Source organism: Microchirus variegatus (genome assembly GCF_963457635.1).
Source record: "Microchirus variegatus genome assembly, chromosome: 8".
Lineage (NCBI taxonomy): Eukaryota > Metazoa > Chordata > Actinopteri > Pleuronectiformes > Soleidae > Microchirus > Microchirus variegatus.
In genome coordinates this window covers 6,301,530-6,313,688 of record NC_139809.1, presented here as the reverse complement: position 1 = coordinate 6,313,688, position 12,159 = coordinate 6,301,530, and the positions used below count along the sequence as shown (strand labels likewise).

The following is a 12,159-nucleotide window of genomic DNA, read 5'->3' as shown; positions in this document are numbered from 1 at the left end:
TGTATCATGATGAATGAAGATGGTGATCACGTCTCCGCTCGCATTCGCTCGGCTGTGTGTTTCTCCTCTGTCGGGAGCTGTCGGTGCCCTGCCTTGTGCCATGTGTGCACGTGTGTGGGCGTGTGTGTGTGTGTGTGTGTGTGTGTATAATAAAGTAATCAGGGGATTAAACAAAACCTCTGACATACATGTCTGCTTGTTCTCATGCGCCTGTTTTACTGATGGTCTGCTAGTTGTGTTTGTTTTCCTGCTCCACGGCTTCCTTCCTGAGCGCACTGTAAGTGGATTATTACTATAAATCTGGTGACTTTATAACCTGAGCACTTCCCAGAATTATTGCACACAGTCTCTCATTATCAGATAGCAATTGGCTGAATAACCACAACGTCTGCATGTTTTAAATACTTAAATTGTCTGCATTCAGGTCAGGACGGGGTGGGAATCTGAAAAACGTAGATACAAAAAATTCGATTTCATGAACTGAGATCCTGTTCTTAATCCTCGTGTTATATCGATTTCGATTAAACTAAAGGCAAAGACTAATATTTGTTTTTCTGTGGCCAATGCCAATCTTTAGAGAATATGCCATATGTTTTTTTCTATAACAGCATATCAATGTACACTATAGTAAAGTATGGAGTGCCTCAGGGGTCTGTGCTTAGGCCTTTATTCTTCTCTGTGTACGTTTCACCTTTTGGTTCTATCATATTATGTCGTATCAGTTTATGGAATTAACATTTATCGTTGGCCCAGCTCATCAGAATCACCGGTGTGATTACTGTCATGGTTGACAATAATGTATGACTTCTCCAAGTTTATCGGCAAGGAATTTTCATGTTACCTTTTATCCTGAACCACCAAGATCGCGTTTTATTTTCGCATTCGTATTGTTTCAAAAATGATGGCTTCGCTGTCAATGGAGGAAGCAGAAACCCTATTTCAAGCATTTGTTACGTCGAGACTTGATTCACTTGTTCATGTGACACCAGATTTTAAGGTGCTTTTGTTAACTTATAAGACTGTAAATGGGTTTGCCCCCCCCCCCCCCCCCCCCCCCCGCCTACCAATTACCCTATGCCTATCATATATTCCTGTGTTCAGTCTTAAACTCACTAAACACTGGGCCAGGCGGGACACAACCCTCCTGACATCAGCCAATCTGTATCTCTGTAGACCAGGGGTGTCAAACATACGGCCCGTGGGCCAGAACCGGCCAGCCAGAGGGTCTGATCCGGCCCGCAGGATTAGTTTGTTGTTGAAATACTATACTAAACTACCTGTGTGATGTGTAAATGGTAAATTTAGGTATAATATTATTTAAATTACAGTTATATTGCTCATATTTTGTCAAAAAGATACTTAATTAAATGTAAAACAAAAGGGAAAAACAAAAATGAGTTTGACACCTCTGCTGTAGACCTTTAAATCAAAACTTAAAAGTCACTAAATGCTAAGTTTTCAACCTAGGCCGGTTCACTTAGGTTGGATTTCTTATCTGACCGCTACAGGGCCTTGTCTCAGTGTTTATGACATTTCAGTCAGTGCAACTAGTCGTCTAGGTTACCGTGCCAACTTGTGATGGCGTGCCATATACTGGAAATGACAGTGCTCATAAAGTATGTCCACAGACTGAGGTCAGAATAATAATTCAACACAATGGTGTTAGAAATAATATTTCTCGGGTCACATATGGTTAAAATTGTTAGATTTTGATTATTTCAAAAAAATTAGGATTACATATTGGTACTTCATGGTGTTTGTAAAAAGCCATGGGTCAGCGCTCAGGTGTGTTCTCATGTATCACCACTAGATGGAGACATAGCCATATGTTTAGTTAATCATTTTTTTGGGGGGGAAAAAAAATCTAATTCCAAACTGGACATTATGAGCATTAGAGAGATTATGTTGTACATTTCTATTTAAAATGTAATTGCACTTTTTTTGCTGCTGTGTGTTTGGGTGACTGAGAGTGTGTGTGAAAGAGAGATACAAAAAGTGTCTCCCTCGCTTGCTCGTTGTGTTTCTTGTGCCTGTGTTTGTGTGTGTGTGTGTGTGTGTGTGTGTGGCTGCTGCTGCTGCTGTTGTTGTTGTTGTTGTCGTCTCCCGCTGGGCTGAGTTTGAGCAACCTCACAGCTGGCAGTAGTCATGAATCACTCTTTATCGTGGTCCTTTACTGTCGGGAGGTGCAGTGAGTCAAACAGCTTGGCTGAATAGCCTTGAATCACCCACTAGTTAAATCTTGCCCATACAGGCTGAGAGAGCCTGTGCTGTGCTTTCTGATGCGGCGCGCTGCTTTAAAAGTCAGATCTGCCGATACACACTGTGCACCCACATTTGATCCAGGGCTCATTGGCACTGGAGCCAATTAAGTTCACCCATGCAAGTCAATTCAATTATGCATCTGTGATGAGCCCTAAAATACCACAGAGCAAGACGTATGGTTAGGGCTTCACACTCGGCCACGCTGCTTTTTTGCCTCTCCTTCCCAAAATATTGAGGTGGAATATAAGGTAAAAATCAAGTTTTTACAAGGAGTCTAGTGTGCACAGAACAGCCACCTGACACTTGCTATAAAAATGTGTTTTTTGTGACATTTGAGATACTCATCTCTGTAGAGCTCTCAACATCTTTGTTTTAACGTGTGCTGTGTGAAAGACCTAAAAGTGAGTAAGCTGACTGTGAACAGCATGTAACAACCAGGCTATAATAGAAAAATAAATGGAGCATTGTGCTTCGCAACCTCTCTGACCGCGTGTGTGTGTGTGTGTGTGTGTGTGTGTGTGTGTGTGTGTGTGTGTGTGTGTGTGTGTGTGTGCATGTGTGCGAGTGCACGTTGGGTCTCTGAGGTGTTGTAACTCAAGGGGACACTGACCGAGCTGGAGAGAAAAAGCAGAGATTTCTTGGGAAGAGACAAAGCAGGAGAGCTTTGAAATGTGTGTGTGAGCGAAATATAAAGAAGTTCACATAAGGGTGTAATATAGTCAAGCTTGCGCTTAATTAAAAGTCTTTTGAACAACTTTGAAGCAATTGAAAGTTGGACCTCATCATGGAGTCTTACTCTTTGTCGAGTGGAGTCTTCTGTCGCAAAACACAGCTGTCCATCATTGTATCATGAACAGCAGCTCTGATTTAATGCATAATTCACATACAAAATATTGTTCTGATACTTTTGTATTTGTTGAGATTGCATACTTCAATGTCGTGTTTTTTTTGTATTTTTAAAACACTATAAAATATAACGTGATGACTTAATGAATAATAATAATAATAATGATGGTGCTTGGTGCCTATACTTTCATTCATCTCCTTTTAGTCATAGGAGTCATAATAGTTATAATAATTGATCTTTTCAAGACTTTGAATTTGTGTATATTCTCAGTCCTTCAGAAAGTGATGGTGTGTACAACTTGGCAAGGTCATTCCCAACCTTGAAGTGTTTCTCGCGCATTTCAAATGAGAACTTATTGATCGTGTCATAATGATTGGGCTTCTCAGTAGCTTAATTTATTGTGTTTCATGTATTTACATTAATGGAGGTTGTGTACACATCAGTGAGAGTTTCAGCTGTAGACTAACTTACACAACTGTACTGTGGTGAAACAGCCTTAGTGTGGTGATGAGATCGTCCATTTTGATTGATTAGTAGTTTTTTGCTGTCGTTTTTGCTGATTCATCATGGGTCATCTGTTACTGAACACTAGATAAAGATACTTTAATTAAGAGTTTCACTCAACCAGTTACTTCATTTAACATTATCTTTATCTGGGCAACAGTTATATGGGGGGTGTCTCTAACAGGGACGGTCATCATATTTAATCTGTTTGCTGACATTGTCCACTTGTCAGCCTTTGTACAAATGAGGGGATAGAGGAAAAAGGAAGAGGCAGGAAAATATCTAATATCTATATAATATATATATATCTGCCTCGGGGTGGGGAAATATTTTTAGTAATACAAAAATATGGTACTTTATTTTGTGTTGCTGTTGTATTTTGTAGTTTATTTTGATACATTTATTATTGCAGTGCAGTACCTTGGACAGTTCGCCAGTCCATCACAACAACAACCACCTACTCTCACAATCACACCTATGGTCAATTTAGAGTGTCCAATTTACCTGATATTATTTCCTTATTTTGAAGTAATCCCCTATAATCCCCTTTAATAATATAATAATAAAAAATAATAAGTTTTATTTTTTGGTGCCTTTCACCACGCTCAAGGTCACCTTACAGTTTAAACACCATCTTGGAGAGCGGAGAAACAATTTCTCACAATGAGCAAGCACTAGGCATCAGTGGCGAGAAAAAAACCTTAATTTTCACAGGAAGACTGACAGAACCAGACTCAAAGATGTGCAGCCATCTGCCTAGACTGGTTGGGGTGGGAAAAAAAAATGAAGGACAGCTAGGGGGGAGAGGACGAGAGTTGGAGATGAGGCAGAGACAGAAGAAAATAATAGCCTCGAGACTGGATCTGGATCCTGAACCTGCAAGATGAGGACACAGAGAGAGAGGAAAGGAAGGAAAGAAAGACACAAACTAGGGAGAGAAAGAACAAGGTTCATGACATACAATAATAATATAACATAATATCATAACAATATTAAAGGGAGTAATGGGACAATAAAAGTACTGTTTTGCAATTAGTCATTCAATCTAATATTATATCACAACAACAGCCATGTTATGGAGCAAAAGTGAAAAGGATGAGGCCGAGCCTTGCAAAATAACCCTGCTGCTATAGTGATGTCGTTAGGAATTAACATTTCTGGCAGAATACCTTTTTTTCCCTCCCTGTTCAGGAACGGTTACAATGAGAGACTCTTGACAGACTGCTTTGACCTTCAGGTTGAGGGTCATGTGACCAGTGGGGGGTAGCCATGCTTGCAGCTTTTTACTGATCACGACTGTCTGTGAGAAGCCGTCACAGTTATCTTATCTTACAGTCCACGCTGGCTGTTTCTGGCCATTTCTCCCCACCTCACAGATAGTGGGGCACCAGTTGTAGCTTTAAAATGATATTTTAATCGTTACTTATAACAATGATTAATAACCTTTTTAGCCGTGTTGAGTGAAAGGTGTGTCATCGTTCTGTATCAGTAATGATTCACTGTCAAAGGATAAAGGTTATGCTGCTACTCTGCTTCTCACATTACTCCTTTTTTCTTGTCATTACAATGGTTAAATGTATTATTATTATTATCAGTGTGTATATTATTTGACCCATAACTGAACGGTGGAGGCAGTAACATTGTACATTCCATTTGTTACATGCACATTGCATTACACATGCTATATTTTTTTTCTATTAAAAATCTGTCATCAAATTTCAAAGTGAGGCACTAACTGCAGCCACGTAAAAAAAAGGCAACACATCAGTGGTATAATAACTTTCACGAGTCCTGCAGAGGGCCACCACCAGAGGACACGGCGGCGCGTGATTATGTATTCTGTGCAGACGGCTGCGTATCTGAATCAATCTCATGCTCTGCCAGAGAGATATTTCTCCGTAATTTGATTCCGAGCCAGAAGTGTATAAAACAAAACATGAAACAACACCACGGGTCACAAAGGTTTGAGTTATTTCTCTAATCACGCTGAACTGGCGTCCATGAAACAAGAGGGCGAGGCGTCGGTTCCGCCGACAGCATCGCCCGCCGCCGCATGCACGAGAATGGCGTGTGTCCATATAACACGTGTTACCGCTGGGATTGACAGTGTCGCCGGAATTGGTCAGGAAAAACACAATTACTTATGGGCCGTGGAAGTGACGCCTTAAAGTGGTCCTTCATCTTAATGTCACCCACACAAAAGGGCACGTGTGTCTTCGTGGCGCAATATTGATCGATGTCGACTAATTTATCTACTTTCATCTTTCATTTTCGTGAGCGTACATGTTGAGCGCGTTGACATGTGGCTCGAAACCACAAACTGAGAGCGGTGTCCTTGTCATGTCCCCCCCACACCCCCCACCCCCCAACCCCCGTCCCCCCCCCCATAGGTCGATACCTGCGCCTGAAAATGTTCCGTGAGGATCATGGCTCCTGGATGACCATGTTCTTCAGCACCATCATCTTCCTCTTCTTGTTCTCACACATCTACAACCTTTGTCTGCTGATGGCTGGGAACATGGGGTAAGCTGTTTAATCTCTCTTCTCCTCCCATACCCCCCCCCCCCCCACCCCCTCATTCCTTGCTTCCCATTTGTAAGATACTGTACGCTTTGGCTGACGTGATTGATCTAAACGTCTCGCCCGAACAGAGCCCCAATACCAGCCTGATTAATCAGCCCAGACTTTAAATCACAGATAGGAGCCAGCAATGAGAGGGTGGTTAATCCTGAAAGATCACCTTCAGCACCCTACACTTAGTCGCTCATGATCTTTACTTCTATTTTGACACCTGTCTGGCTGAAAACCAAAAATGCTCTTTCCATATCTCTCTCTCTCTCTCTCTCTCTCTCTCTCTGTTTGTGCTTTGGCGTTTTTTTGCTTCTGTTTCACTTCCTGACCTGTTGAGAAACCACAGTGCACAGCAGAGCTTGACACCCACACATCAGACCGGTGACAGAAATCCATTTATGCATTTGCAATGTGTCCGTCTGGAGGAAGGAAAACATGTCCTTGAAGCCGGTCGTGACAGACATGAGGTCACAACAAGGTGATTTGCCTTTTTGTTAAAAAAAAAAAAAAAAAAAAAAGTACAGAACAATATAAGGTGTCTGTTCAGGCACAAGCTGTCACAACACAAGGGATGTGTAATGGCATCTGTCTGCACAATTATACTCTATCCAGATACACTATCCATAAGGTGAAGGCAGATGAAGACTATTAGGTAGCAGGCAAGGTGTTGTGCTATAATATGACCAGAGGAATGGGTTTGTATAATCAGCCCATCTGTCACTGTGGCCAGCGCGGCAACACTGGCATCCATCTTGTCTGTTCTCTCTCTCTAGTTGGCCGAGAAAAAAAGAAGGAAACAGCTGAACAGAGGAGCAGGTCCGCTGAGATGATGAATATCGCTTGCTCAGGGAAAAGTTACATTTGCAGTCGCACTGAGTACGTCTGTCACAAAGAGAATTCCTTTTTCTTTTCTTAAATCCTGCTCCTATTTATGCCCTGTAATGTTGAGAAAACCATCTCTGTCCAGTCATTCGGTGCAATTTTTGTCAAGTGCTTTTCCACTGGATGTCCACGTAAGATAAAAAAAAGTAACGAGTCACTCGGATGTTTCAACACACATCGGGTGTCGTTTATGTCCGTCTGCCATGAACGAGACAACAGTTCCCTACATCAGCTGCATCAGCTATCCACATGTGAAAGATACCCACCGTTGCAGCTTATTAAAATGTTATACTTGTCTGCACAACACTAAAGCTCATCCATGATTAATTGTGTCGGATGCTGTGCTCTGCCCGTCAGTTATTCAAGGCTGCACAGCTCTGTTCACAGAGACAGATGGTGCTATTGTAAAGTGAGTGAACCCAACCTTACTAAGACACCCAGGCTTTTTTTTTCCTCTCTGCAAACCCCCCCCCCCTTCCTGCTTGTTTTCTCACTGCACCAGTGGCGTGTCCATCAAGGACCCCGAGTCTTGCCAAAACTCATTAGTGTTCACATCTCTGTTCAAGTCTGACGTGTAGGAGCAGCGTTCTCACTCGTGTGTAGGAAGAGACTCCTGCAGAAGAGCAGAGAAGCTCTGCATGAATTCAGCACAGCGAGGGGGGAATTGTGAGGGGAGGCTGGAGCACCATGGGTTCTGATGATGCAGTGAAACTTAACTCATTTGATATGTATTTAAAACGTGCATTTGCATACCACCGCCACCACCACCACCACCACCACCTCCATTCAACCTCACCCCAGATTCACCTCCCTGAGTGAAACGGTTGTAGTTCTCTCTTTTGCCACAGCATAAAGGAGAAAAGTACAATATCCCTCTGTAGCTGTAGCTGCCCCCCCCCCCCCCCCCCCCCCCCGTGGGTATGAATGGTGTTTTCCCCTTTTTCATTTGTGCCGAAAGCACAAACTGCTGTGAAGTATTATTACTGCCAAGGATTTTTAAAGGGTAGGTATTTTGGCATGGGTTGGCTGCCTTTGACATAGCCATGATGGTGCACAGTGGGGGGTTGCCCTTCTGGTAGCTCACTCACTCACACACACACACACACACACACACACACAAAGCAATTGTTCACATCTCACATTTTGCTCAAGTTATCAGTGAAGGCTTGTGTGTATTTGAGCGTATCATGGTAGGATCCCTGAACCTGATGCTGCCTATCGCCCTTCGCTCATTAACATGCGTTCATTTTCTCTGACCTTTCAGGCGGTCTTTAGCCTGATTTAATTAAAAAACCAGCAACGCGTCCTCGAGGAAAAGACGATGAACCGCAACCATCGGGACGGTAAACAATAACTGATAAGAGAGTGCGTATCTTTTTTAGAATGAGAATCGTTTATTCATGACTGATAATGTAAAACGGGTTCATCAGAGTCTTTATCTCTGAGCTCAAAGAGACTTACACGCCGTGTAGTCTTACATGTGTCCAATCGTGTCGTGACAATATTTAAACAGTCACTTCTGTAGGTCAACTGCTATGAACCTGTTTTTCCCGGCTTATGTCATATCAGGAGGGGAAGGGGGGAAAAAACGATCTGTCCGTCGTGGGAACTGTAATCCACACTTGTTACCGAAACCCCTCACATCTGGGCTATTTGCATTTTAATGTAACTGTCAGATTAAGAGGTGGGGGGGGGGGGGCTGTTTGTGTGAAACCACGGGAGTGTGACCGCCCTGGGAGTTTTTTGACGGGGCGTCGTGAATGTTTTGTCATGCCGCACAATCCCATTCCACCGTCTCACAGCACCATTACCAGCCAAAATCAGTCCCTAATTAGATGGTGTTATTTAATTAAGATGGCCCAATGCATGACGTACACATTAATCTTGACTCATTTAGAGTAAAGGGGTGACGGTGGTGTAGTATGTGAAGGTGTGTGTGTGTGTGGGGGGGGTATGTAAGTGGAGGAAGTGAGGTGGAACAGTAATACTGTGAAGTGATTCTAACTTACTTGAATAAACCGATGGAATAAAACGCGGGAAAACGAGGGAACATTTCTTTTCAAGGAACGCTTTGATGAGGAGCAGGGAGGGATGGAGTTGGCATTTTACGGCAATGACACCCTGAGCGTGATTAGACCCCGTCGTGTAAGGGGATTTATCTTTGTTTCCCATGATCTTTTGTGCGGCTCGCGTGCTAGTCCCCCCTTGTCTGTCTGTTTGCTTGTCTGGCACTAAGCTGGAGTAATTCCATGGACAAGTGGATTTAAAAAGCTGAATAAATAGCATGTTATGGTAGATGCCTTCTGTTGTGTGCATGCTCACGTGGGACTTGGCTTCTTGCAATCCAGCAGGACTGCACATGCACATGATTTGGACTTGACACTGAAATGTGACGAACAACCGGTCTGTTAGTTTTTAGACATTCTGTTGTCTCAGTATCAGGGAGCTATAGGAAATTGAAAATGTGCAGGGGGGGGGGGGGGGGGGGCACAGAGCTCCAGGGAGGTCTGGGGCAGGAGCTGGGGAGCAGCGGGGAGGGAAGACATGTAAAGCTTATTGCAAGGGGACACAAAGGTTCTCTTAAAAATGATGTTCCCATCCTGACACTATAGGGCAGGGGTGTCCAAACTACGGCCAGTGGGCCAATCACGGCCCTCGGTGAGATGTTGGGCTAAATGCACTTATCTCACATTATGTTATTTGACTCCAGATGTGGAAAGAAAGGCAACGTGGCTTAGATTTGGTTACATTTGGCTTAGATTCGGTTACATTTCCATATAAAATTGATAAATTTGACAATGAAAATGTTTTTTTTATTTAAAAAAATGCATTTGTATGTAAATGGGACTGTTAATAAAAGGAAAAAAAGGAAAATATTAACATTATTATATACCATTGTTTAAAAAAGTTTGGACTCAATTGACAATTTTAAGGAAATATAATGATACATTTACTGAAAAAAAACAGTCAGCAGATGAATCAACAATCAAACTCATCTTCTTAATGAAAAAAAAAAAGGCTAAATAATAAGTCATTGCCAGTCACTTGTGTAAATGTTGGAGGCAACATCAAAGTTTGTGAAGACGTTCACAGAAACACATTTTTTACTTGTAGACCTTGATTTAGAAACCTGTTGCTCAGTTTTTTTATTATGGCTTTCAATTTAGATTATGTTTGTTTAGTTGACCTTTTGCTCCCCCTTCTGTTCCTCCTTTATACTTACACACACCCACACTTACTTTCTAAGCATATCTCCTGCTCGTCGTTCACACTCCTACACATAAAATATTATACCTGCTCCTCAAGAATGAGTCATTATGCACAGAGTGAGTGTTCAGTTAGTGTAAAGCTGTTTCTCTAAAGCCATTTTTTTGCCTCATATAAGAATGTCTCTGAAATAGATGATGTGAAGCGATGACCTCAGTCCCTGAACCTGTTGTTGTTTTTTTTTTCTTCTTCCTGGGACAGAGGGGGAGGAGCATCAGTGCTGGCTGTTGTCCTCCAAAATACGTCGCTGTCACATACAGAGGAAAAGCTGCAGCTGCCAAACAGTAAACATCATAACCTTGACAGCAGTATGTGTCCACTGGGGATAGACTGTGTGTTTTATGTGTTACTGTGTATGCTCTCTTAGTGTACATGTGTGTAGGAGCGGGACAGATGGATGCTTCATGCATGTTTTATGTGAAGTGTCACTTAAGCACACGCCGTTCACGCGTGGCATCTCTTCCTTATGTTTCACCACAACAACTATTTTCTCTGACAACACTTCAGTTTAATCACTTGGAATCACTTATCTTTTTATGCCTGGCGAGTGCCTTTTTTTTTACATTTCCAAATGTGGGGATTGATAGTTTATATTATTATATTGTATATTTTATGTTTTCAACAAACATCGCGTGTATTTTATTTTATTTTATTTTATTTTTATTAACTGGATGAGTCTCCCCCCCCCCCCCCCACCGAAAACAGTTACTAAACTAAATTAATTAATTAATAAATAAATGAATGAATTAATGAATTACATTAAAGTCAGTCCCCATAGTGCTGGGCCATACGGTCAAAAATATTATAATAAAATAAAAGTCGTATACGAGTCTTTTTCTATCTCATATACTGATAATGAGGAAATATCATACAATTAAAGATTGAGTGAATGTTGAAAACAAGTGTTAGTTGTGGTTTAAGCTTCTTGCAAACAAGCATAACAAATGCACAATGCGTAAATATTATATTCATATTTATACAACCTCATATTGACTTTTTAAAATGATTTTATTATTCTTATTGTCAAACCCAATCAATTTCATATTTATTTATTTATTTATTTATGTGTAAACCTTGTCAAAAACTTCAATATTGTGTTGTCAAATCAAGAATTGACAGTAATTCATAATCGTTTTGAAAGGCACAAACTAATGATAGCCGCTCTGTTGTGCATTGTCCATTGTGGGGGGGACTTGGTAGGGGATTATAGATTAATATTAAGGAAGGAACATGGAGACCGGGTCTGTGGACGCTTCTGTCCTCATGGGAGAGCGATAGAGTGAATAAAGGGATTGATACAGTGCTGTCCAGGATATTGCTTAAAGGTATTCGCTCTCATTCCTGAGCTGCAGGACTGATAAGAATAAAGGACTAAATCTACAGCTAGGTTAATACAGTACATATAGTCTGATTTAGTGCTGACCGATGAATAGAGATAGAGGGTTTAACTTGCCTTGGTTACAGTGATAGTGAAGAGTGGGTATATTGACAGCTTATTGTCCAGGATAATGTGCTGCTCAGCACTATATATACACTGCAAATATGATGCTGGATAACTGTAGCGCACAGGGGGAGAAGACGAGCAGTGCATTCCAATGTGGAGTCCGACAAGGTTGAAATGTAATGTTTCGAAATGAGCGCAGGATTCTTAGGGCAGACAGGGTCACTCCGTTACCTCTATCGCAAAAGTCGCTGGCTGTCTGACAGAGATAACAAGTTTATTAAAGCCAGCATGTAAGAATGGGCCCGAGCGGACACTGAGAAAAATGTCAAAATTAGGGCATTTGATGAGTCACAAGTGAAAAGCTCCCCGAGCGGCGCTGTCT

General features: G+C 41.8%; 1 protein-coding gene across 1 annotated transcript in view; it reads left to right on the top strand.

The window, feature by feature from the left end:
* tmem117 (transmembrane protein 117) overlaps positions 1 to 12,159 on the top strand; it is a 33,872-nt gene that overhangs the window by 10,275 nt on the left and 11,438 nt on the right. Inside the window, exon 3 of the mRNA XM_083893979.1 lies at positions 6,004 to 6,136. Within this exon, the coding sequence (XP_083750105.1) occupies positions 6,004 to 6,136 (133 nt within the window). The remainder of the gene's footprint in view (positions 1 to 6,003; positions 6,137 to 12,159) is intronic.